Source organism: Medicago truncatula, chromosome 8, assembly GCF_003473485.1.
Source record: "Medicago truncatula cultivar Jemalong A17 chromosome 8, MtrunA17r5.0-ANR, whole genome shotgun sequence".
NCBI classification, from domain to species: domain Eukaryota; kingdom Viridiplantae; phylum Streptophyta; class Magnoliopsida; order Fabales; family Fabaceae; genus Medicago; species Medicago truncatula.
In genome coordinates this window covers 44719973-44743818 of record NC_053049.1, presented here as the reverse complement: position 1 = coordinate 44743818, position 23846 = coordinate 44719973, and the positions used below count along the sequence as shown (strand labels likewise).

The 23846-nt window shown below is 33.4% G+C and overlaps 2 protein-coding genes across 2 annotated transcripts; one reads left to right on the top strand and one right to left on the bottom strand.

Annotated features, from left to right (window-relative positions):
* Nucleotides 1–12615: 12615 nt before the first annotated feature.
* On the top strand, nt 12616–19364 carry LOC25502012 (SUMO-activating enzyme subunit 1A). Its single transcript, XM_013591535.3, has 11 exons — nt 12616–12773; nt 12868–12969; nt 13152–13203; nt 13589–13784; nt 13921–14000; nt 14093–14209; nt 17088–17138; nt 17832–17898; nt 18386–18489; nt 18569–18673; nt 18755–19364. Exons 2-11 carry the CDS (start codon nt 12881–12883, stop codon nt 18869–18871), a joined length of 978 nt encoding a protein of 325 aa, XP_013446989.2. The 5' UTR covers nt 12616–12773; nt 12868–12880; the 3' UTR covers nt 18872–19364.
* Nucleotides 19365–20351: 987 nt separating this feature from the next.
* On the bottom strand, nt 20352–21725 carry LOC25502011 (probable WRKY transcription factor 75). Its single transcript, XM_039828839.1, has 2 exons — nt 21209–21725; nt 20352–20842 (listed from the first exon to the last, which is right to left on the bottom strand). The coding sequence occupies exons 1-2, from the start codon at nt 21574–21576 to the stop codon at nt 20665–20667; spliced, it is 546 nt and encodes a 181-aa protein (XP_039684773.1). The 5' UTR covers nt 21577–21725; the 3' UTR covers nt 20352–20664.
* Nucleotides 21726–23846: the final 2121 nt, after the last annotated feature.

Sequence of the window (23846 nt, the reverse complement as noted above, 5' to 3'; positions counted from 1 at the left end):
GATATGGACATCTTAGTTGGAAGGGTTTGAAAATTCTGATTAATAAGGAAATGGTGAGGGATTTACCTATATTACAGGAGATTGAAGCAAAATGCAAAGATTGCTTGTTAAGGAGGCAATATAGGGAAACTATTCCTAAGAAAGCACAATGGAGAGCTTCAGAAAAGCTTGAATTGATTCACTCTGATCTTTGTGGCCCTATCACACCTGGTTCCAACTCTGGTAGTAGATACTTCATAACTTTCAGTGATGACTTCAGTAGAAAAACATGGACATACATATTAAAAGAGAAATCAAAGGCATTTGAAACTTTCAAATTGTCCGAAGTCTTAGTTGAGAAAGAATCTGGATGTTTAATCAAATGCTTAAGATCAGACAAGGGTGGAAAGTATGCTTCTACAGGGTACAGAGTTCAATGAGTTTTGCAGCTCAAATGGAATCAAAAGACAATTGACCACTGCTTACACACCTCAACAAAATGGTGTTTCAGAGAGAAAGAATAGAACTTTGATGAATATGGTAAGAAGTATGCTTGCAACTAGAGATATTCCAAAAGTTTTCTGGCTAGAAGCAGTTGTATGGGCCACTCATGTGTTAAATAGAAGCCATACATTGTCAGTCAAAGATATGACTCCGGAGGAGGCATGGAGTGGTGTGAAACCTACAGTTCAACACTTTAGAGTTTTTGGATGCATTTTCTATACTCATATACCAGACATTCAGAGAAAGAAGCTAGATGACAAAAGCACCAGATGTATTCTACTTGGTTTAAGTGAAGAATCAAAAGCTTATAAGTTGTATGACCCCAAAAATAAGAAAGTGGTAATTAGCAGGGATTTTGATTTTGAAGAAACACAAGGATGGAACTGGAATGGGAATGAAAACACTCAATCAAGTTCAACCTTGATAGATGATGATGTGATAGAATTCACAAACTGATGAGCCAGTAAATCAAAGTGAACCTGAAATGACTGGTATTGATGATACAAATGGGAATGACACTTCAGTTCATGAAGAAGAGATAGATGTTGAGTCACCTGATGAAGTTGAACTTTCCCGTAGAACAAGAAATCCACCAGGTTACTTAAAAGATTATGTGATTGGTAGAGAAGCTGAAGAAGATGATCCGCATAATGGATTAGATTTGTTCAGTAGTTCAACTGATCCAAATACATTTGATGAAGCATCAAAGATGAAGGTGTGGAGAGAAGCTATGAAACAAGAAATTGACTCAATAGAAAGTAACAACACTTGGGAACTTACTGATTTACCAGCAGGTTGCAAGAAGATAGGAGTTAAATGGATTTACAAAAGTAAGCTGAATGAAAAAGGGGAAATTGAGAAGCACAAAACCATATTGGTTGCTAAGGGATATGCTCAGAAGCTTGGAGTTGACTACAATGAAGTGTTTGCACCAGTAGCAAGATGGGACACCATCAGAACTCTTCTAGCAGTTGCAGCTTGCAAAGGATGGAAAGTGTATCAGCTTGATGTCAAGAGTGCTTTTCTGCATGGAGAGTTAATTGAAGATGTCTATGTGGAGCAACCTTTAGGTTACCAAAAGGAAGATACAAACAAGGTGTATAAACTGAAGAAGGCTTTGTATGGATTAAGACAGGCACCTAGAGCATGGTACAGTAAAATAGAATCCTACTTTGCTCAAGAAAATTTTGAGAAATATTCACATGAACATACTTTATTTGTGAAAAATAACTCTGATGGAAGAATACTTATAGTTAGCTTGTATATAGATGATCTAATCTACAATGGAGATGACATTGAGATGTTTAAATCATTCAAACATTCAATGTAGAAGAATTTTGCTATGACAGATTTGGGAAAAATGAGATACTTTCTTGAAGTAGAAGTAAAGCAGTGTGATGATGGAATCTTTATTAGCCAATGTAAATACTCTACTGAAATCTTAGAAAGGTTTGGTATGGAGAAATGCAATATGGTGTGTTATCCTATAGTGACTGGTACTAAACTGGTGAAAGATGAGAATGCTAAAGCAACAGGTGCAAGCAAATTCACAACTGGTTGGCTGCTTAACGTATCTGCTTGCTACTAGACCTGATTTAGCATATTCAGTATGCCTGGTTGCTAGATACATGGAGAGACCTACTGAAATGCACCTGACAACTATCAAAAGAATTCTAAGATATTTGAAAGGAACTGCTAACTATGGAATACTGTATAAAAGAGGAGAAGAGGTGAAATTGACTGGTTGGTCAGATTCAGATTATGCAGGTGATATTGATGACAAGAAAAGTACTTCAAGCTATGTGTACATGATTGGTGATAGTGCAATAACTTGGTCATCTAAAAAACAATCTATAGTTACTCTCTCCACTACTGAAGCATAATATGTTGCAGCAACTTCATGTTCATGTCAGGGAATTTGGCTAAGAAGAATCTTACACCACTTGAATGAGCAACAGAAAGAAGTAACAACAATATACTGTGATAATAGCTCATCAATAAAGCTATCTAAGAATCCAGTCATGCATGGTAGATGCAAACATATAGATGTCACTTTTCACTTCCAAAGAGACTTAACTAAAGATGGAATCATGGAATTGAAGCATTGCAACTCACAAGATCAACTAGCTGGCATTATGACAAAGCCACTGAAGTTGGAAGCATTTGGCAAACTGAGATCTAAGCTTGGCATTATGGATAGCTTGAAAGAACCAAACTAACTCCTTGTATAAACTGTTTCAGAGATTGCTCAGTTTAGGGGAGGGATTGTTAGGGTTAAGTAGTTTGATAATATGCAAGCTTAATCATGTTTTAGTGCTTTTAGGTTAATCTTTGCACAATTGCTTGTGGTGCAAGCTAGCTTAGTTGCTTTGTTACCTTTCTATAAATAGGTGACTATTACTTGTATTTCACAACTTGAATAATGAAAAACACTTTTCTCTTTACATTCTTAACATCCAAATTCAACAAAGATTATTTGTAGGCAATCGTATATGAGACGAGAGGGGGGAAAATGGGAATGAGATGAATATACAATCAAATATGATGGGTTGTGACTTTGATTTGGGAATTGGAGTTTAATTTTAGTTTTGATTATGAGTTTATTCCATCGCAAATTTAGGGTTTTTTGGTTTTCAATTTAATAAGACATGGAAGAAGGAAAAATATGATTCTAGGGTTTTCTAGGTTTTAACGGCCATGTGATTTTTTTTAACGGAAAGTCAATTTGTCTTTGAAAGGGCAACGGTGTAACCAAATCATCATAACTTAAAAGGCTAATGGTACAAACAAAAGGTAACATAAACGACTAATTCGAAGATTTTTTTGTAGGACCTATTCATAAAATGGGTCAAGCTTAAAGTATTAGCTGCTTAATTTTGCCTACTTTTTTTCTCTCTCTTTGGTCAGTGTATGGTTGCCCTATGTACATGTGTTAACTTTGATTTTTGGTTTTGAAAGAAACCTACCAGAAACATCAATCAATATATAGTTGTTAATGTGCGGTCATGACAAATTCAAAAGTAAGCTTCTACATAAATAAATGTAGGCATCCGATAAAATAAATGTAGACATTCAAAGGATGGAGCAAATCGACATTCAAATCTGATATCATTTCTAAAAGAAACATGCACGTCGAGACAAATGCTATGTACAAGATGAAAAAACCATTTAATTGTTATCTTCTACTTAATGGAACTTACTAAATGAAGATATATAATGAGTAGTGATACTTGTATATCTCTTTCTAAATAATTTTTATGACAATTTTGTTTTTCTTTATTTTGATTGGTCAAAATCAATAGAGAGAGAAAAAGGTAGAGAGATAATAATAATATATTGTGAGTATGAGAGAAAAAATTGTCAAAAAATTGTTAGAAATTGATTGTACAAATATCATTTCTCATATATAATATATGCATAGAAAACAAAAGCTTTGTATTAACATAAATTATGTGAATAGCACAAGTTGGAAAACAAATTAAAGTAACTACTTGCAACGATTCTGAAAGTTATAAGTGAATTAAAATGCAATGTGAGTCAAAGAAGTATTTTAAAAGTTGAACTTGAAGTGTAAAAGAACTTGTAAAAACAACATAAAAAGATTTGAACACTATCTAAATACTCTCACCGTTGCTTTTTAATTGTCACATTTTGACTTTCTACACAAACCAATATACTAAATGTATTTCACTATTTTTGATACAATAACTTATGTTTTGCCTATAATATCCTTAATTATTTAATATCATATTTCATATTGTATTTCCCTCTCTGCAATAAATTACCAAGGGCATTATAGGAAGAACACCATTTAATGTTACATTGAACTTTGAAAGTGACACTTAATTAGAAACAAAAAATTTCCTGTAAAAGTGACAGTTATAAAGGAACGGGTAGTATGAATTACATAAGTAAGTAAAGAAGAACATAAACAATTGTTAGGCAAAAAGATGAACAAAAACTAAAAACAGGAGAAACATTTATCTGAAATTAAATTAATAGAGAAAGTGAGGGATAATTTAGACGCAATTGGTAAAGTTGTTGTCATGTAACTGGAATGTCATGAGTTCAAGTCCCGAAAACAGGGTACATTACACTAAAAAATAGTGGGACTCTTTCCTAAACCCTGCGTATATCAGAACTTCATTGAGAGGTATCTTTATCTTAACTTGTTCCACGCACACACATCACTAATTCACATCATTTTTAGTGTTAATGTTTAACAAACATTCATAGGAACTCTTAAAAAATTATCAACTTGGTCTCATTAATAACTTTACATTATTACATTTTAATAATAATTATATACTATTTTTTTTTAAATATGATTTGAACAAAGTATGCAATGCGACCTAAATTGATTCAAGAGAGAGACAATTTTGCTGAAGTTTTGAATCTCAATAACAATATAATCTCTCTTATTTAGCTAATAAACTACACATGTTATTGGGCAAAACATCTCCTATTAAATAGGTATTGCTAACCAGTACCCTCAGGGCAATGGTTAAGAAATTTATAAATAGAAAATTTATCTTAAAAATATAAGTTTTGACTTTTGATTAAGTAATAATTACACTACTTTTAATAAAAAGTTAATATTTGTTTTAGTTGATTGATCAATGCCTTGAAAGCACTTTTTAACATTCTCCTAACAAAATTTGAGAGAAGAAAAATAGTATAATGGCTAGTGGCTTTGCATGTATGTCACGACGCATCTATAGACATTGAAACTCTTTTGTCTTGGTCGAATATACTTTGCTTTGTTGAATTTTTAGTACTGGTCTCCTTTCTTGATCTCTTCATCATCATTCACCAACTCTTCTGTAAACATCAATTGTACTCTCTACCATCTTTTTGACGAATTTAAATTTGTCACCTAATAAAATGTGTTGGACTATCGTCGTTATTCATTCTAATAAACTTGTTTTTACTTCTTTAAAAAAATAGTACCAGAACTTCATACCACATGGCTAATGATGAGCCCTGCTGTGGGCCTTTGCAATAGACTCTCGGCATTAATTTAGAGGGCTCCAGGTTTAGAAACCTTGCTGATTTAAGACACAACAATTATGAGACACAATAAAATGTAATTTGCTCAAACGCTTCCCAGCACGTGATTCTTTTTACCCGATATGTCTTAATTTCGTGTCCTATCCTGCGACCCTGATGCTGCATAATTCATATTTAATGACTCTCAGAAAGATTTATGGTGCTAATAGTACACAAACAGTTGGAAATGGTTGGAAAACGGGTCGAGCTGAGTTGAACTTGGTTTAGTTCGGTTAGACTCAATACAAATTGGTTTAGTCCAACGCTTTTTTTCAACTCAAACGCGGTTAGATTTAGATTTACGAACAATGAGAAGGTTAGAACAGTTACACATATTGGATCAGCAAGTGGTTCATAGCATGGAAAATACTTGTATGGTCGCATTGAACACAATATTAGACATACACATCAAAATATGTCTTATTTAATTATTTTAAAGTTATATAATATTTAATTATGTTTTGTTTTTATAGTATTTTTTTTCAAATATGTGAGTGTGTCTAAATGTTATACTTGAATAGTTGTGAGCACCCAAAACTTCCTCTCATGGGCATGGTGTTACCGTGCTACTATTTATTTTTTCAATAAATTTAAATTACTTTTTATAAAGCCAATTCATTTCGCATTCAAAATCAATTATTATCACGGCCGTAAAACCAACCACGCATGTAAATTAGTGAGCTGCCACTAGTCACCACTCACCAAGAGCTGCCGTCTGGAGCAAGTAAATTATTGCCTTTACAATTTACAAATACAGGGCCTGGTTGTGCAGCTGAGTTAGAATAGAATAGCTTGCAAGTTGCAATAGGCCGTAGGGAGTATTGCCCCAGATTTGTTGGCGAATATTGGTTCCAATAATAATATATACAACTGCACTTGGTTGTTGGGACTTGTGAGGGAGTTTAAATGCACAGAACCTCAAGAATTCATTTGTTCTTTCAAAATATGGTAATATTATCATGTAAATTTAAGGATGTCACTCTATTCTTTCATTAAAATAAAAAATGTGTCACTCTATTCAAATATTTGCACAATTGGCATTTTTTACATTCTCAGAAACCAACTCTAGATGCTAAAAATAAATATAGCCATAGATATGCATATACTTGTAAGTTTAAAATTGTCTTCGTGAGTGCTTGTTTTATAAAAATGAATTGTTTATTTCTTTTTTGGAGGAATAAAAAGGATTGTGTTATTAAAAATTGAGATTTCAACATAAAAAACATAACATGCAAAAATCTTTGGTTTGATCTGGGTTTAGAAATTTTCTAAAACAAAATCTAATATCATTTTTGAGTTTCAGTTTAGTTCTGAGCGGAGTTTCATACTTTTTTTTTTGAGTTAAACAAATCTCAAATTCACCCAACAAAAAAATATTAAAATAGAAATAATTGAAAATAACAAAATAATTAGGTCTCAAAAAACAAAAATCAATTTCGACAACACACATACTTGCAAGCATTGTCCGAGCAACCATTACACAATTATAGAGAAAACTATATTAACAGCACCCATGGTTTTTCTAAGCGGTGGTGAATCACATACTTCTGTTAAACAATAGGTAAATTTTTAGATATGTAAGAGTTTAGATGGGTATCGGTATCCTTTAAGCAAAATTTATTTAATAATTAAGTTTATTTTAAAATAAATTAATATAAAAATATGATGCGACATTGATTGAATATTGATTGAATGGATGAGGAGTACATACCCTAGCTTATTTTGATATGTTGATATATATGCAATTGAATTTGACTAGGTATGAACATGTTTAATTGTGAGGGGTAACTTTGGCGCAACTGGTAAAGTTGTTGTCATGTGATTGGATGATTATGGGTTCAAGTCATGGAAACAATCTTTTGTGTAAAAAATTGGATAAGGTTGCGTACAATACACTAAATGATGGATCCCTTCCGAAACCCTACGTATGCGGGAGCTTTAGTGCACCGAATTGCCCTTTTACAAATATGTTTAATTGTGTATTGATATGATGCGAATATATATGATTGAGATTGTGACCATCAGACTAGAAAGTTTGATGTAATTTTGGGTGTGTTGTACTTAAAATTAGTATGGGAAATGTTGGAATGGAGAAATGATATCTGTACAACAATTTTCTGACAACTTTTTGACAATTTTTCTCTCATACTTACGTTATACTCTTATTCTCTTTCTTCATTTTTCTCTCTTCATTGTTTTTGACCAATGAAGAGAGAGAGAAAAAAGAAATTATCACATAAATTGTCTCATTTGGTTGTTCAAATAACACTACTCTTGGTCTAAACTCTAAAGAGGGGGAAACCAACTTAGGTTGTTTCGCATACGCGAAGCTTGCGGCTCACATGTGCCAAAGTAGCAAAAGAGGGGGTTAAATCCATTAAATTGCAAAATACTTTGCATATGTGATGTAACTTGTAAGAGGCTACCCCCAACGTTATCCAAGAAGATAAATATGTCAACAAATAAAAAATTTCGAAGGATCTATGCGCCCCTACTATTCTGCATACGAGATAATTTTTTAACTTAGAGAAGCGCCCTGACGAGCATATAATTCCCACCAGGACAATAAAAATAATGTCTTACATTTTCAAAACAAAATTTATATTTGTAGATTTCTTAACCATTTTTCTAAAGGCACTGATTAGCAAAACCTTTATATAATTAGGGGCGTGTCTTTGAAAAATGTGGGTGGATTGAATTAGCTCGGTCGATTTTATTGCATTGGGGAGAAGTTTGAAGATTTCAAGAAACTGATACTCCCTCCGTTCCTTTTTAAGTGTCACTGATGGATAAAAATTTTGTTCCTATTTAACTGTCATTTTCAAAGTTCAATGCAACATTAAATGTTATTTTACCAATATTATCCTTAATTATTTATTGCGGAGAGATAAATATATGAAATGAAATATTAAATGAATAAGGTCATCATAGTAAAAGTTTAGTTTATTACATCAAAAATAGTATCAATTGTTGATTGTCTTGATTTGTATAAAATGTGACAATTAAAAATAAACGGAGATACTAGTTAGGGCCACAGTAGCAGCAGTCACCTCACCCCCGACCCTCTGTTTCCTCGTCAATAGGAAAGCAAAAGGCTTTATAATTCTCTCACTTTATTAACCATTCATTGATTGTTGAAGAAGTTGAATTATTATTATGGTTTATGAGTTGAGTGAGTAAGAGCAGGAAGTATGGGCAAAAAGTAGCATACCCCCACCCGTTAGATAAAAGCTAGCAAAGTTATTGAATTGTCACTATGGCAGATCAGGAAAATCAAGTACACATTTAAATGAGTCACCGTTCGTGATGCTTTGTAATACGAAACTCAAACTCGTGGGATTGTGGACCATTATAGGAACATGGAATCAGAATTTTTTCACGAGTACAGGTTAGTCACACCCAACTCTTTCAATCTCATTGCCTTTCCTTTTCAGTGTTATTTTCTCTATCACCATCATTCCATGTCACATTTCCATATAGGCAACGACTTTAAGTATATCTTTGGATTGACCGTCGATGTAGAAAAATCACATTGTGCTAAAGTGATTTCGACATATACACCAAAAATGTACTATTTGAATTTGATGATGATGAGTTTGAAACACTTGACTGAATAAATCACTTATTAATTTAAGTCATAAGCCAAACGTGTCTTTCCATTTTTCTTTGTGTCTGGCAGGGCTAAAATCGATATTATGTGATGCTGCTGAGGATGCAAAGACGAAGCGTATTGTTTCGAGGAACAGGAAAATTGTAACCATCGTCTCTCTATTTTCTAGGCAAGTTTCGTTAAATCGCTTTGTCTACTAATTCCGTCTAACCAATTAAATGAAATAACTGGCACATGCATAAGAAACGTCTCATTAAATTTTTATACTTAATTAGAAATTTCCTGTTTCTAATTAAGTGTCACTTTCAAAGTTCAATATAACATTAAATAATGTTCTTTCTATAATGTCTTTAGTCATTTATTGCGGAGAGAGAAATATATGAAATATAATATTAAATAATTAAGGATATTATAGGTAAAATATAAATTATTATATAAAAAGTAGTGAAATACATTTAATGTCTTGGTATATATAGAAAGTCAAAATATAACAATTAAAAAAGAACTATGTCGGACTTCCTTTGCACCCAAATATTTTTTCTATACTTACAAAAAAACACTACTTCCTCGTATAACATACTCATTAAAATTATTGTCGGTACTAACTTGTCTAAAGCTACTCTTAACATTGAGTCAAATAAAAAGCTACTCTAGACAATAGACATTAGGCAAATAGTTTTGGCACCTAAACTGACCCCATTGAAATTCATGGTCCACACATTTTCTTTTGAGATAAACCACTTCTACACATAGGACGTTCTACCCACTTAAGAACCAAATAAATGATTTGATAAATTCAGTATTAGTTTTACATCATTCACATGAGATCTGAACCATACAATTATATTTTATTACTAGTATTCTTTTTTTTTCTTCAAATAACTCAATGAGGAAAATTCTTTATTTAAAATGAATAAATAGAAAATTTAAGGTATAAACCTCATTCTTACATATATAATGCAATATCTCTATCAATACCGTTATTCTCATGGAGACATTTAGTAACATTCATTTTTTTAATACAAAAGAGGATATGACGCCCAATTATTACTAATATTATATATTTTATACTCCCTTCGTCTTTATATGTAAGCCCCCTTTGCTTTTTTCACATTTTTTCAGAAAAGTTATTAGTGCAATTAATGTGTCTTATTTATGTGTTAATATTACTAAATTATCCTTTGTTTGTATGTGTATTAAATTTGATTTTTCATATTTCAATGCAAGTTAGTACTAGTACTTAGGGGTATGTGTATAAAAAATAATAATAAATGCATCTAGTAATTTGAAAAGAGGTTTACATTTAAGGACAAAAATAAAGTCAAATGGATGTTTAGATATAATGATGGAGGGAGTATCTCATTATATTAGTACTTATATCTTAAAAACATGGTGTATTAATGTATTTTTTTAAGGGATATGATAACTTAAATTCAATTATTTTTTAGGAGATTTTAGCAAGTTTTAATTAAATAATCGGGTTTCCTATAAAAAAAAGGGTAAAATTACATCTTGAGGTACACGTTAGTATGTTACTAAAACACACTTTCTCTAAAATAAGTGTGTGTAAGTTAGGAATTCTCGTAGACATTTGCTCAAATATACCAGCTTATTTTTTAATAGGAGTATGTTAGTAATAATTAAAAAGTTATTGAATACATCAATAGATGCATGTTCTAAAATATCCATTCATATTAAAAACTAGTCAACAAAACATGTTGGAGTTTGATTCCTTGATGAAACAATTTTTTGTCAAATTTTATTTACCTCTTAACCAAAATTCGAATTACTAGAGTTGTTTTCCCTTAAATAAAAAAATAATTGTAAAATCGAACCAAACTAAAGAGATACTTTTCTCTCAAAATTAAAGCCAAACCAACTCATTATTTTTCTGGAAGAAAGTTTTGGTAAATGGTGAAACCATGTTGTAGCAAACCGTAAGGATGTGATAAGATGGAATAAAATTGAAAATACGCATGAGGCAATGTTTTGATTTGATGCACACTCTTTTTAGGTGGAGAAATTTCTCAATTTAGCAGTATATGCCTTTTGGTTAAAGACTAGCATTAATGAATAATATCCATGATACAAATGAGCTGGATCTGGTCAGGAACTGATTCCATCCAATTTGTTTTGATAAAAGAGAAATCTTTTAGGATATATTTCATAAAAATGATTTTAATATTTCTTTTTGATAGACAAAATGAAAATGATCATTGAAAACTCAAGTACATAAGTGGACTTGTTAAAAAGAAGGTTGTTTTTTAGATATTTTAAGAAAAACATAACCAGAGAACAAATTATGTTATGTTTGCTTAAAATTATAAAAAGAGAATTTTCATTTTTCTCTCCTCTATAAAAAAGATTTTTTTTCAAAACCTAACCAAAATAGCTTTTTATTTTCAGCATAAAATTAATTCCGTAACAAAATATTTTTTGAAACGAAACTTACACTCAAATATAAATAAAAAAATGATATTTTAACAAGCTTAATCATTTTATTAAAAAAAAGTGCTAATAAATTTCTCACCTATATAAGCTAAAATAAACGGTGGATTTTAGGATGAACCATCAAATAAGTGGTTCATCGGTGGACCATCTTTATACACCATCAAATTTAAATTAAAGGTTTAGACGTGTTAGAGACAAAAGTGAGAACACAAATATATTTTTGCACAATATCCTTGTTATCAGCCTCATCTTTCTCACGTTTGACTCTGTGATTCTGATGAGTTTTACAACAATGTTACAACCACAAAATATATTGCCCCTCCACCGTCACCACAACCTCCATCTTTTCAAAGGATTTATTCAAAATATATAATAAAAAAACGGATTCTTTTCCTTTAAAAAATGAAACAAAAACTCATTTTACTTCACCACTCCAATTCAAAATTTATAAATACCCTTTCTCGGATTTGGTTTTGATTCAACGAGAAAACGTAATCCATGGTTTGTAATGGTAGTAAAAGGAATTGAGTTTCAATAACCCTTCTGTATACAATATATTAAGGATACAAAAATTGATGGAAGGGTGAGTATGAATCAAATTAATTTGATAAATGTGAAATTAACAAATGAAAAAGAATGAACAGTTTTTTATTCTTGGGGTGAAAGAAGAAGCAATTTTTTTTATCTTTTCGCACCATCAATTTTTTATTCTTGGGGTACCATTAATGGAAAAGAGGAAGGAAAAGGAGAGGAAGAAGCAAGAGCGAGAGGGAGGAAGAGAAAGGAAAATAAAAAGTGATCTAGTGCAGGCAGTGTATAATAGGATCTATGAGATTGATGAATCTAATGGTTCTCAACTATTATTCAAGATGGACCACCGGTGAGGGACTTGTTTGAACCCTCATCCTAGAATCCACCAAAATAAACCTCTAAAAAAAGAAAACTAAAATAAAACGGTTTATTTAGAAGAGTATTGTTGATTATTATAATGGGCCAGTAAAAGCCCAGTCCAAAAAAGCCCAATTAGGTTATCATAAACAAACTATAATCGCTGACCTCATTCCACTCACAGTCACCGACAGTTCCCTTCTCCTCCGCGCCCTAAGACTCAGATACGAATTTTCATTTTCAGCTTTCACCGCTAATTCAACTTCCACTCACCGCAATTTTCTGCTTATTTGTTAGTTTCTCACTTTTTTACTGTTGCTTAAGTTTGGCTTTTTCTTTTGCATTTTCGTAATCCATTTCTAATTTCCGTTAACGTCGTGAAACAGGTTGCGGTTGGAAATGAACGGCGACGGAGAAGAGTTAACGGCGCAGGAAACCGCTCTGTATGACCGTCAGATTAGGGTTTGGGGTGCTGATGCTCAAAGAAGGTCCCTCCTTCTTTCTATTTTCTTAATTACTATTTTTTAATTAACTTTTGTTAGGTTAATTTTTAACTTAATTTAATTTGCTAATTTATTTAGTTGTTGTGTTTCATAGTAGTATAGTAGTATTATTAATAACTGTCATTAGTGTATTGATTTTAGTTTTGTTTTGTGATATGTTGTTTCAGATTAAGCAAAGCTCATGTCTTAGTTTATGGAATCAAAGGAACTATTGCTGAGGTAAACCTATAACTTCTCTATATGGTAGCTCTATTTGACTTTGACCAACATAATTAGGCCATATTTGGATAAACAGATTAATTTGAAGCTTATGGCATAAGCAGTCCTCATTAGCAATTATGTGCTATAAGCTATATCTATAACCTAGGATAAAATAAAGTTAAATTGTTTGGATAAAGAATTTAATTTGCAGCCACTTATCATAAGCAATTATGTATAAGCTATTTCTAAAACAAAAGATGGAATAAAGTTAAATTGTTTTTCATAAGCTATAGCTTGTGAAAAACAAGTTATCTTGGAGAGTGTATGAAAATAAGTTATCTGCGGGTTTTGTTTGATTTTTTTCCTAATAATTTATTAGGACTTTGGTTTTATTGTTGTTTAGTTTTGCAAGAATATTGTCCTGGCTGGAGTTGGTAGTCTGACCTTAATTGACGATAGACCGATCACTGAGGAATTGCTTTCTTCAAATTTTCTTATTCCTCCTGATGAGAATATCTATAATGGAAAAACCATTGCTCAGCTTTGTTGTGATTCACTTAAAGACTTCAATCCTATGGTCCGTGTTTTTGTGGAAAAAGGTTCTCATTTACCCTTTCCCTTATCAAGTTGTTTTCTTTTTTACACTTGTTTTTTATTTTATTTTTTATCTTTCCTTTATTTGGGTTTTATATCATTTCTTTGTTTATCCTTCTCTTTTGTTTGTCTTGTCTTCAGGTGATTTGTCAAGCTTTGATGTTGAATTCTTCGGCAAATTCGATGTTGTTGTTGTCAGTTGTTGCTCACGTTCAGCCAAAGTACAGTGGAAACTCCTTCTTCCATGTTCTTTACTACTCTTGGCTTTCTGATATTATAAATTTTCTTCTAACATTTTATTATTTTGCTGTAGAAACTAGCCAATGAAAAATGCCGGAAAGCATCAAAACGTGTAGCATTTTATACTGTTGACTGTCGAGATTCTTGTGGTGAAGTTTTCGTTGATCTGCAGGACTATAAATATCAAAAGGTACCACCCTTGTGGATCTAATTTGTCACAGTAAATTGTCAGCTGACTATACTAATTGAGAATTATTCATACCAAGTATGTATGTCGAATTTGAACCGGTCAAAATTGATCTCTTGTTAGTGCTCATATGATAACCAATAGTTAGGCATATAGGGATGACATGATTTTAACCTTTGATATTTTGTACCCAAAACAAAATGCGCTACCAAACTGTGTTACTTCCCTTTACATTGATTATTTCTTTGATTTGTTCTGTTAAATCCCCATGCATTTATTTTCATGATGATGGTTCAAAAGATAATATATATTTCTCTATTTATGACACTAATGAGTATGGATGAAATCCAAGGTAGACAAAATCGCAATCTGACTCGTAAAAACGCGAGAGTATACGATCTTGAGTACCATCTGCGTCCTTGATTGGGTTTGGAATTGGAAATTGATGGTATTGTGCGTTTCGGCCGTTTTCGATCGTCTTCTTGAAATCCTGGGTACGTGGGTCGGATCCGCGACCCCGCTTCTAAAAACTTAGTAAAAGCTTCAGAAACCCCAAAAAAACGCGTTTTTTTTGTTGCTGTCACATGAAACGGTTTGTTTCTTAGCCAATTAAACCAATTAATCATTAGTTAATTGTATTGAAAACCTTCCCGAAAAAACGTTTTTTTTTGTTGACCCGTCACATTATTGAAATGGATCTTTTTTACCTATTACACCAAATATTTATTAATTTTTATTGATTAATAACTATATTGGAAACCTTCCCAATACACCACTAAGCAATAATTCTTGAAACCTTCCCAATATATTTTTCTAGTAAGTAATTTGTGTTATTTGAAGTTGGTTTTTTACTAACTTAAATCTATATGCAATATACTATAAATTTCGTAGGATCTTCCGATCTGTGTTACGGTCCCCCACGAAGTCTAGGATCTCAATTTTGTCTACCTTGATGAAATCTATTAAAGTCATCATTGTCCGTAAGGATTTTTCCTTGCATGTGAGTATTCTTAATGATGTTTATGGTGGTGGATAGGCCTGGTAAAAAAAACTGCGCAACTGAACCAAACCTTACTGAAATTTACTGAGCCAACTGTAATTTTAATAGTTCACCAACCGAATCGATATCACATTTATCTCAGGTTCAGTTTCATACTAAAATGTTCATCTCAATTAGGACTATTCATGGTTTGGTTGAGTCAAAAAACTGAACTGAACCATAGCAATATTTTAGAAGTACTGAACTGAAAAGTAAGTTATACCCCAAACTGAACCGTACTGGATTGGCGGTTTGATGGAGTGGTTCTTAATTTTGAACTGAACCGATCCGTTTCTATACAATTTTTCTAAATCCCAACCATTTTTTTCTAAGAACCGCTATTCCATTTTTTTTTTCCGGTTCCACATATCTCTGATTCTTTTTCTTCATATCTCTCACTTCCAGTCCCAAATTTTCACACCACCGCTTCACTCTCGAAACCACCATTATCTCTTTTCTTTCTTCTCTTATTCTCTCTATTCTTCTTCAAATGATGGTATTACGAGGTTTAGAAGAAGACAACAGAGAAGCGACCCAAACCCCTTCGCAATTTCACATCACCAATATATAAGTGGTGAACTCAACATCGCCTGAGATGCACCAATGTCATCGGAGCTTCAACCAGCAATGGCATTTTCTGTTCAAGGTCTAACTCCAATAAATCAACGAGCAACCACCCCTAATCAAGTGGTTGTGTCCGAACAACGATGATGTGTCATCAACGATGATGATGAAGGGATCACGGTTGTGAGGGAAAAATTGCCGGATTATTTGGAAACTGCCATAGATAGAATGGAAGATGCAATTTTGATAGGATAAAGCAAAGAAACAGAGACTCTTAAGTCGTGGAAGTTGAGTATGACGGTGACTACAGATGGCAGTGAGATTCAAATTACGATTCAATATAGCTGTAAATATCAGACACAGCATCTTTCACCTCAATTTGTACTCACCGTCATTCTCAGATTCCACGACTTAAAAGTCTATTTCTCTTCCCTTTCTTCTATCAAAATCTCGTCCTTCATTCTACCCGCAGCGGTTTATAGATCATGCATCAACTTCTCTCCACATCTAGAATCCCTTCATCATTATTGCCGCCATCGATGGGTCTTCGTCGTTGTTCAGAACTGATCGCTTGTTTAGGTGTGGTCGTTGATTCGTTGAAGTTAGACCTTGAAGAATGGTGATCATCGCTGCAGGTTAAAGCAACGGCAGCGTTGGTGCTTGTTCAAAAAAAAAAAACGGTGGCATTGGTGCATCTAGTCGATGTTGAATCCCCACTTGGTGTTTGGTAATGTGAAATTGTGAAGGGGTTTGTTGTCTCTTCGTCTTATTCAAAATCCCGTAGCATAGTTTGAAGAAGAATAGAGAGAATGAAAGAAAAGGGAAAATGGTGGTTTTGAGAGTGAGCTGTGGTGTGAAAAAAAATTGGGAGTGGAAGTGAGAGATACGAAAAAAGAATCAGATATGTGGAATCAAAAAATAATTATACTGCAGTTCTTCATAAAATAAACGGGTTGGACAATTTTTATAGACATGGTTCAGTTCAAAATTAAGAGCCGGTTCAGCAAACCATTATAACAGTTTGGTTTTTCCCCCACTGTTATGGTTCCGTTCAGTTTTCTGACTGAATTTAGCTGTCCTAGCTGTCGATTGTAGTTTGTTGGCTATTTGATAATAATTCTTTATTAAGAATTTATAAACCTTGTTTGTTTTGCCCTTATTTTTGTTTGTAACAAATTTGGTTTTGCCGGGTCCAAAGTTCTAGATAATTAGCATCTGTGGATACTGTGCTTGCTTTTACATCTAATCTTGTTTTAATGTTCAATTCTTCCTTGGCAGAAAAAAATGGAGGAAACTATTGAATGCCACCTAAAATATCCATGTTTTGAGGTATGTCGGTTTTCCTGTCATTATTGTTGCATTTTGTATCGTGTATTCCTTTATCTTTTGTTAAAAATAAAAATCCATTAATTAAACTTAGGGTCTTGATGAGTTGCTACCCTAAAGACACTCGATGTGTTCCAATGATATTTTTTATGTGGAAAAAGAGCAGCCTTGTCATGAATGATATTAGATGCACCTGTGATAACCTTGATGGCTTACCCAGTCATTTACTTGCATTAGATGCCCTTGTCACTACTGTATATGCAATGATCTTATAATGGTAAGATACAAGTCAGTAAGAATCAGCATCATCCTTTCCTGTCATGTACCAGGTCTAGTTGTTCCATGTTGTACATTAGATTCTCTTACAGGTTTCAAAATTATTGAATTTTGTTGGTTTTGCTTTAAGACAATGGACATTTATGAAGTTCAATTAGAAGATCTGCAATTAGGGTTATTATGTACGCCATTCTGTCTTGATCTTCTATGTGTATGTTTGAGAGTGCGTTCAGTCACTGGCATTGCAAAACAAACACACAAGCTTCTAAAGACACATTCACGTTTTGCCTTATGTCCAAAACAAACACATGCTATGTAATTTATAGTTTATCTATGTGTGTTACTTATTTTCCTTTACAATGAATTGTGTATAGTTTAGAACTTCATATTCCTAGGTATGCCTTTTTCTTTCTGATACAGGATGCTCTTTCAGTACCTTGGAGGGCACTTCACAGGAGAATGTCAAAGCTGTACTTTGCAATGAGAGGTTCGATAACCTATGCAACTTTTTTGTAGATAAAATGTGTGAAATAAGAAAGAAAATATTCAAATCAATTAAGAGCTGGAACTTTTAGTTGACGGTGTCTGCTTAAGTGGTCTAATATATTTCAACTAAGATAGGTGGAGAGCAAGGTATTCACGGGTTGGTTTAGTTTTGGTCAAATGAAATCTAACCTGATTGTTTTAGTTGATTTGGTTTCATCTTAGATTTATTTTTCAGTCAATTCTATTAAGTTTTATATTATATTATAAATTATGATAAAGAACATGAGTTATGCTTGTGAGAATGTCAAAATGAACAAAAAAAAAGACAAGAATAGAAACATGCCCTAATGGAGAGAGAGCTTACATTATGTGGCTTGTTTTTTTTGTATAAAAAGTCTTATTTTCTACCTGAAGTTTATTGATTGCAATTACATAGTTGTTCTTTCTATAGACAAATGTACAATTAATAACATCATTTCATGTCACAGTAATAGAGAAGTTTGAAGAGGTTGAAGGACGTAGTGCTGGAGATGTTTCTGATGCAGATCTTTCCAATGTTCTTAAGCTGAAAAAGGAGCTTTGTACTGCACAGGTATGCTTGCTGGAATTGGTTATTTATTGTTTTTAAAGTTAATTACATTATTAATCCAATGCTTCTGTTTACATTACAGTCTCTCAATGAATCTCATGTGCCTGATACTCTTCTGGAAAGATTGGTAGCAGATACAACAGAATTTCCTCCAGTTTCTGCTGTTATCGGGGGCATCCTTGGACAGGTATTTTATCGTTCATCATGGTTTACAAGATAAGACGCCTTGCAATTTTAACTGACCAGATTTACTATTGTAACATTACAGGAGGTTATCAAAGCAATTTCTGGGAAAGGGGATCCCATAAAAAACTTTTTCTATTTTGATGCTTCTGATGGGAAGGGTATCATAGAAGACATATCTGATTCAAATATTGGAAATTGACATCTATGGGAAGTGTTTCTTTTTGAGTCACTGGAAATCTTGATTGTGAATATGGAAACTTCATATGCAACAAAGAAAACTAGTAATTTCAGTCAACAGACTGATTTCTCTTTGCTGTGTTAACTTATTTATAGTTTTGTAGTTTCATTTATTTGGAGCGTTTGACAATTTAGGGTTGGAATTGTCTCGGAATGTAGACACTCAAATGTATGTATGCTGACCATCAAAACATTCTCCAAGGGCAAAAGCTGTCTTTTGAAGTTACAAACCCTCATGATGGTTCTGTCCCGAAAGATGGTTATATTTATGTTCTGGGTTCTCCAGCCGGTAAACCTGTCTTTGAAGTTACAAAGCCTTGTGATGGTCCTCTTCCAAAAAAAGCTTGTTATGTTTATGTTCTGGATTCTCCGACGGGTAATCCTGGTTAATTGTACTAATACATTGTTACGTTTTGCTGAATTGATGATATCAGTATTAGTACCTATTATAATTCCTAAGCATACACATAGATGAGGATATTTAGTACGAAAGTTACTCTCCTCACTTACCCTTTTTGCTCCTAAACACTGCAGGCAACAGTCAACTATCGTGCTCGAGTGTATTTTGGTATTTTTGCAGTGTTTGGGAGCAAAAAAGAATGTGAGAAGAGTGAAATCCATTTAGTACTCTACTGGATTATGAAACCCATTTTCCCTTTGCAAACTGATTTAATACACATCTGACTCGGAACTTTATTTTTCTTCAAAAGACAAATATGGAATTCTAGTTAATTTTTATTTTATTTTAACTAGTTACAAATTTTTATTTTTTATTTTATTTTAAGAGAATTCGTGCATGTTATGTGCAGAACCTAAATCTCTTTCAAAAAATAAAAAAATGTGCAGAACCTAAATCGGAACATTTTCCGAGTTTTCAATGGTACGTGTGCTGAAATAAAAGTTCAGATCTATAACGTTTCTTCAGATCTTTAAAGAAAACCTGAACCCAACCTCTTTGTCAAAAAATAACTTAATAAACCGGCAACCATTTTTAAAAACTAGTAAACAACCCATAACTTCTTGCTTTGTTGCCGTCAACCTTTGAAAGCTTTTGCTCCCTCAGACATTTGTGTCAGCTGCGGTCATGTTATCATCTCTCTACCCTTGGATAACCATGGTTGAGTTGCATAAACATGATGTGACATTGTGGAAGCCACTTAATTGTGGTTATAGAATTAAGTTTGAGTTTCATATAAACTTGCCATTGAAGACGCTCTTAGTAAGATTTGTGTGTCTTTGAATCGCAAAGGAGATAGAAAAGGAATATAACAATATCATTGGCTGTCTTAGCCCTAAGTTGTTTACTTTTATTTTAACTATTTTTGAACAAACTTTTATTTTAACTATTGATTATTGGTTTTTTTTTTGTTATTGTATAAAAGAAGAAGTTAATTCATTTATCTGATACATTTTTTTTATTAAAGTTAATTAAGATATCTTGCTTAAAAAAAGGGTAAGTTTGAAAATCAATTATAATCAAAATTGTAACGAACCTAATCCGAACCATTTTGCAACCGCTTCTCGCAACAAACTGGTTCTAAGATCAAATGGTTTGGTTCATTAACCATGACCATAAAAGTGAATTGGTTCACATGACTTAGTTAAGCAGGCACACCCCTATTACATAGTTGATTGTTTTTTCTAAAGAAATTAAATTACTCCACCTAAATTGGCATCGAAGAGAATCAAACCTGAGACTTTGAGGAGCACACTCCCAAGTCCGAAGCCAATACCACCAGGCCAACACAAGTGGGTTCATAGTTGATTGTTAGTAATGAAGTTTCTCAAGATCTGGTCGAAGCTTTCAGCTGACTTCTCTACAGGGTGAATATGCATCCCTTCATAACTTGTTTCCACGACCTGCTCATCTTTGGAGTGCCTTTGGATTTGTTTCTTTACCTTGCAGCCTTGATAAGTGCATTTGTAGTAACTTCTGTAAGCAGAAAAATAAAAAGTTGGTACAAAAATTAAACAAGGTAGGACACAAGACACAAGACAAATTTTCTCAAGTGATAAAAATGTAAAAGTAAATTATTCATTAACGACGAGATAGAACTTTAGCTACAAATATGCATTCAAAACAACTATTAAATAAACCAAACAATTGAGTTCAAATGGATAATAAACTTCACCGAAGACGAATCGTTTAAAAGAACTCGAATTGGATTTCTAGGTAGAACAATTCTTGGTCAAACTAATCTTACCTCTTGGCTGATCACTGGATTATTGGGGTCTCTTTTCCTGAGAACAGGATAGTTAACACAAAAAATAAAAACAACTATTAAATAATGAGACGAACCTAGGGAATTTGTTGTCTTTCACCATCTTTTCCCCATACTTTCTCCACCGGAAACCATCATCTAGTATATCAATCTGACTCCTTGTTTGAAATACATATTTGTGCTTCATTATTTCTTTGCCTCCTTTCTGGCTTGAAGTCTCCTTCTTTTTAGTTTTTAGATATTCTGCTATTTTAACATGAATATTAGAGCCATTACCGGGTTTAACATTAAAAGGAGAAGCATCTGGTGAAGATGAGATAGGGAGTAACACTTCATGTTTCTCCATTGGTTTTGAAGTAATAAGAAAGGTAGTACGTAAAGGACTATAACAAAAATCATGCATGTGTTGTATATAATGGGAAAAAAGGATGTAGGATGCATGCATTTTCTAAGGAGATGATGAAATCATGAAACATGTGGGCGGCAAGAAGGTCAATATGTGTGGTCAAGATCTAATTTATCTGACTAAAGAAAAACTAATTCATAAAATGAACTTCATGACCGTGAAACATGGAATCTGATAAACTATAAATGCATTTGTCAAGAAAATAAATAAACTATAGTGCAACCATTTTAGTAGTTTCAATTTTAAACTTTTCTATTGAAACTCATAATATTCAATGAATTTCAAATCAAATCCAAAATCGATGTACGGGAGGAGTCTGAGTCAATTTTAGGATGTCCAAGTTTAGTGAACTTGATTTTCTTCGTTTTTTATTTTGAAAAAAGACGTGACAACTTTGAGTACAAGAAAAAACGTGCTGTACAAATATACTTTAATGACAAACATGCATGGAATTGGCTTCGTGAAGGTTGTTTTAAACTATTCCGGCAGACATTTGAAATAGGTCAAGACTCGTAAATAAGGACCCACCTATCGCAAGTTTCCATGAAATTGCTCGAATGGTTTTAGGTCAAGACTCGTAAATAGGTCAACATGGAATATACTTAGTCGGTTTCCTCTCTAAACCACCAAATAGCACTCCACTCCTCATATAGTTTTCAAAATGAATTAATTTATTAACTCAACTCACCTCAAGGGAATGACAATTAGACCATATTCATTTGCAAATTAAATTACCTACACCAAGTAGGCTCAAAACCTGCATTATGAGTATGATTATAAGCACAAATACTTACTCCAAAAAATGAGCGATGCGGGTACGGGTACCTTTGGACCGCATCCACATAATATATATTTATATTTATATTATTGTTATATAAAAAAGATATGAATACGAATTTAAAAAAAATTAAAAAAGATATGAATATGAATTTTCAAAAAAATACTGCACCCGAGCTTTGCTTGGCGGAGTATTTGGAATTTGCGTCAGATACTTTTACATGGATGTAGGTGGACAATAGGAAATGGGCAGCAGGTCAGCGTGATGAATGACCCATGGGTTCGAGGTGTTCAAGGTAGCTGGATTCAATCCCCACAAAGTCATGGTGTGCATAGCTTGAGTGTGTCTGATTTGATAGATGACGAGAATCGAGTTTGGGATATTGATAAGATTGAATCTTTGTTTCGAGATGACGAGAATCAAGCTATTCTCGACACACCACTGTTTATGGAAGTTCATAATGATAGAATAACGTGGATGATGGAACGTAACGGGAGGTATACCGTTAGGATTGGTTATAAACTGGCTATGAAGGAGTTGCTACATAGTGATCAGTTTCATGTTGAAGGAGAGTGACATAAAATCTGGATGGTGAATTCCCCTCATAAAGCTCGTAATTTGTTATCGAGGATTTGCAGAGGGTGTGTTCCGACACGACATGTACAATGTGAGGTGATTTGTCCCTGGTGTGATACATTTGTTGAGGATGATTGACATGCTTTTGTGGGTTGTACGGTGGCGCATGAGAGTTGGTATTGGGTAGGACTTTCGACTGTGCGGCAATCACGAGTTGGAACTGTGAGTAGTTTTGCAGATTTTATTTTTGATATATGTCGTTCAGAAAGTCGAGACGTTGCTGGTCGGGTGGCTTTACTTCTTTGGCAAATTTGGGTTGCACGTAATGATGTCATTTGGAATGATGCTCATCATACTTCAACAAGCATTGGGAGGACGACACTAGATGCATGGCAACAATGGCAAGAGGTTCATAAACAGCCCTCACCACCGGTTGTGCAACACGGGCATAACAGAGTGCAAGGTAACAACTCAGTTTGGGAGAAACCGAGTGAGACGTGGTTGAAGTGCAACGTGGATGCCGCGTTCCATGAACGTAACCATATAACAACTTTTGCTTGTAGCAGGCAATTTATTCGGGCTCAAACGAAATGGCAGCGGGCAAATATAACAGTTTTGGAGGGGGAGGCAGTAGCCGTACTCGAGGCCCTTCGTTTTGCGGATGCAAACAGATGAGACCGGGTTGTCTTTGAGTCTGATTCATCTACTCTAGTGTAAACTCTATCGTCCCCGGGCCATGATGATTCTGAATTCTATGCTATTGTTTATAGTATTATTTATCAGTTATCTTTACATTCCAACTTCGAGGTGAAGTTTGTTAGGAGACAAGCGAACATGATTGCACATACTTTAGCTAGGGCGGCCTGTTCTTGGGCTAGTCACCGTATTTTTTATTTTTATCCTTCTTGTATTGAACATTAGTTGATTAATGATAATAGTTAACTTTGTTTCAGTA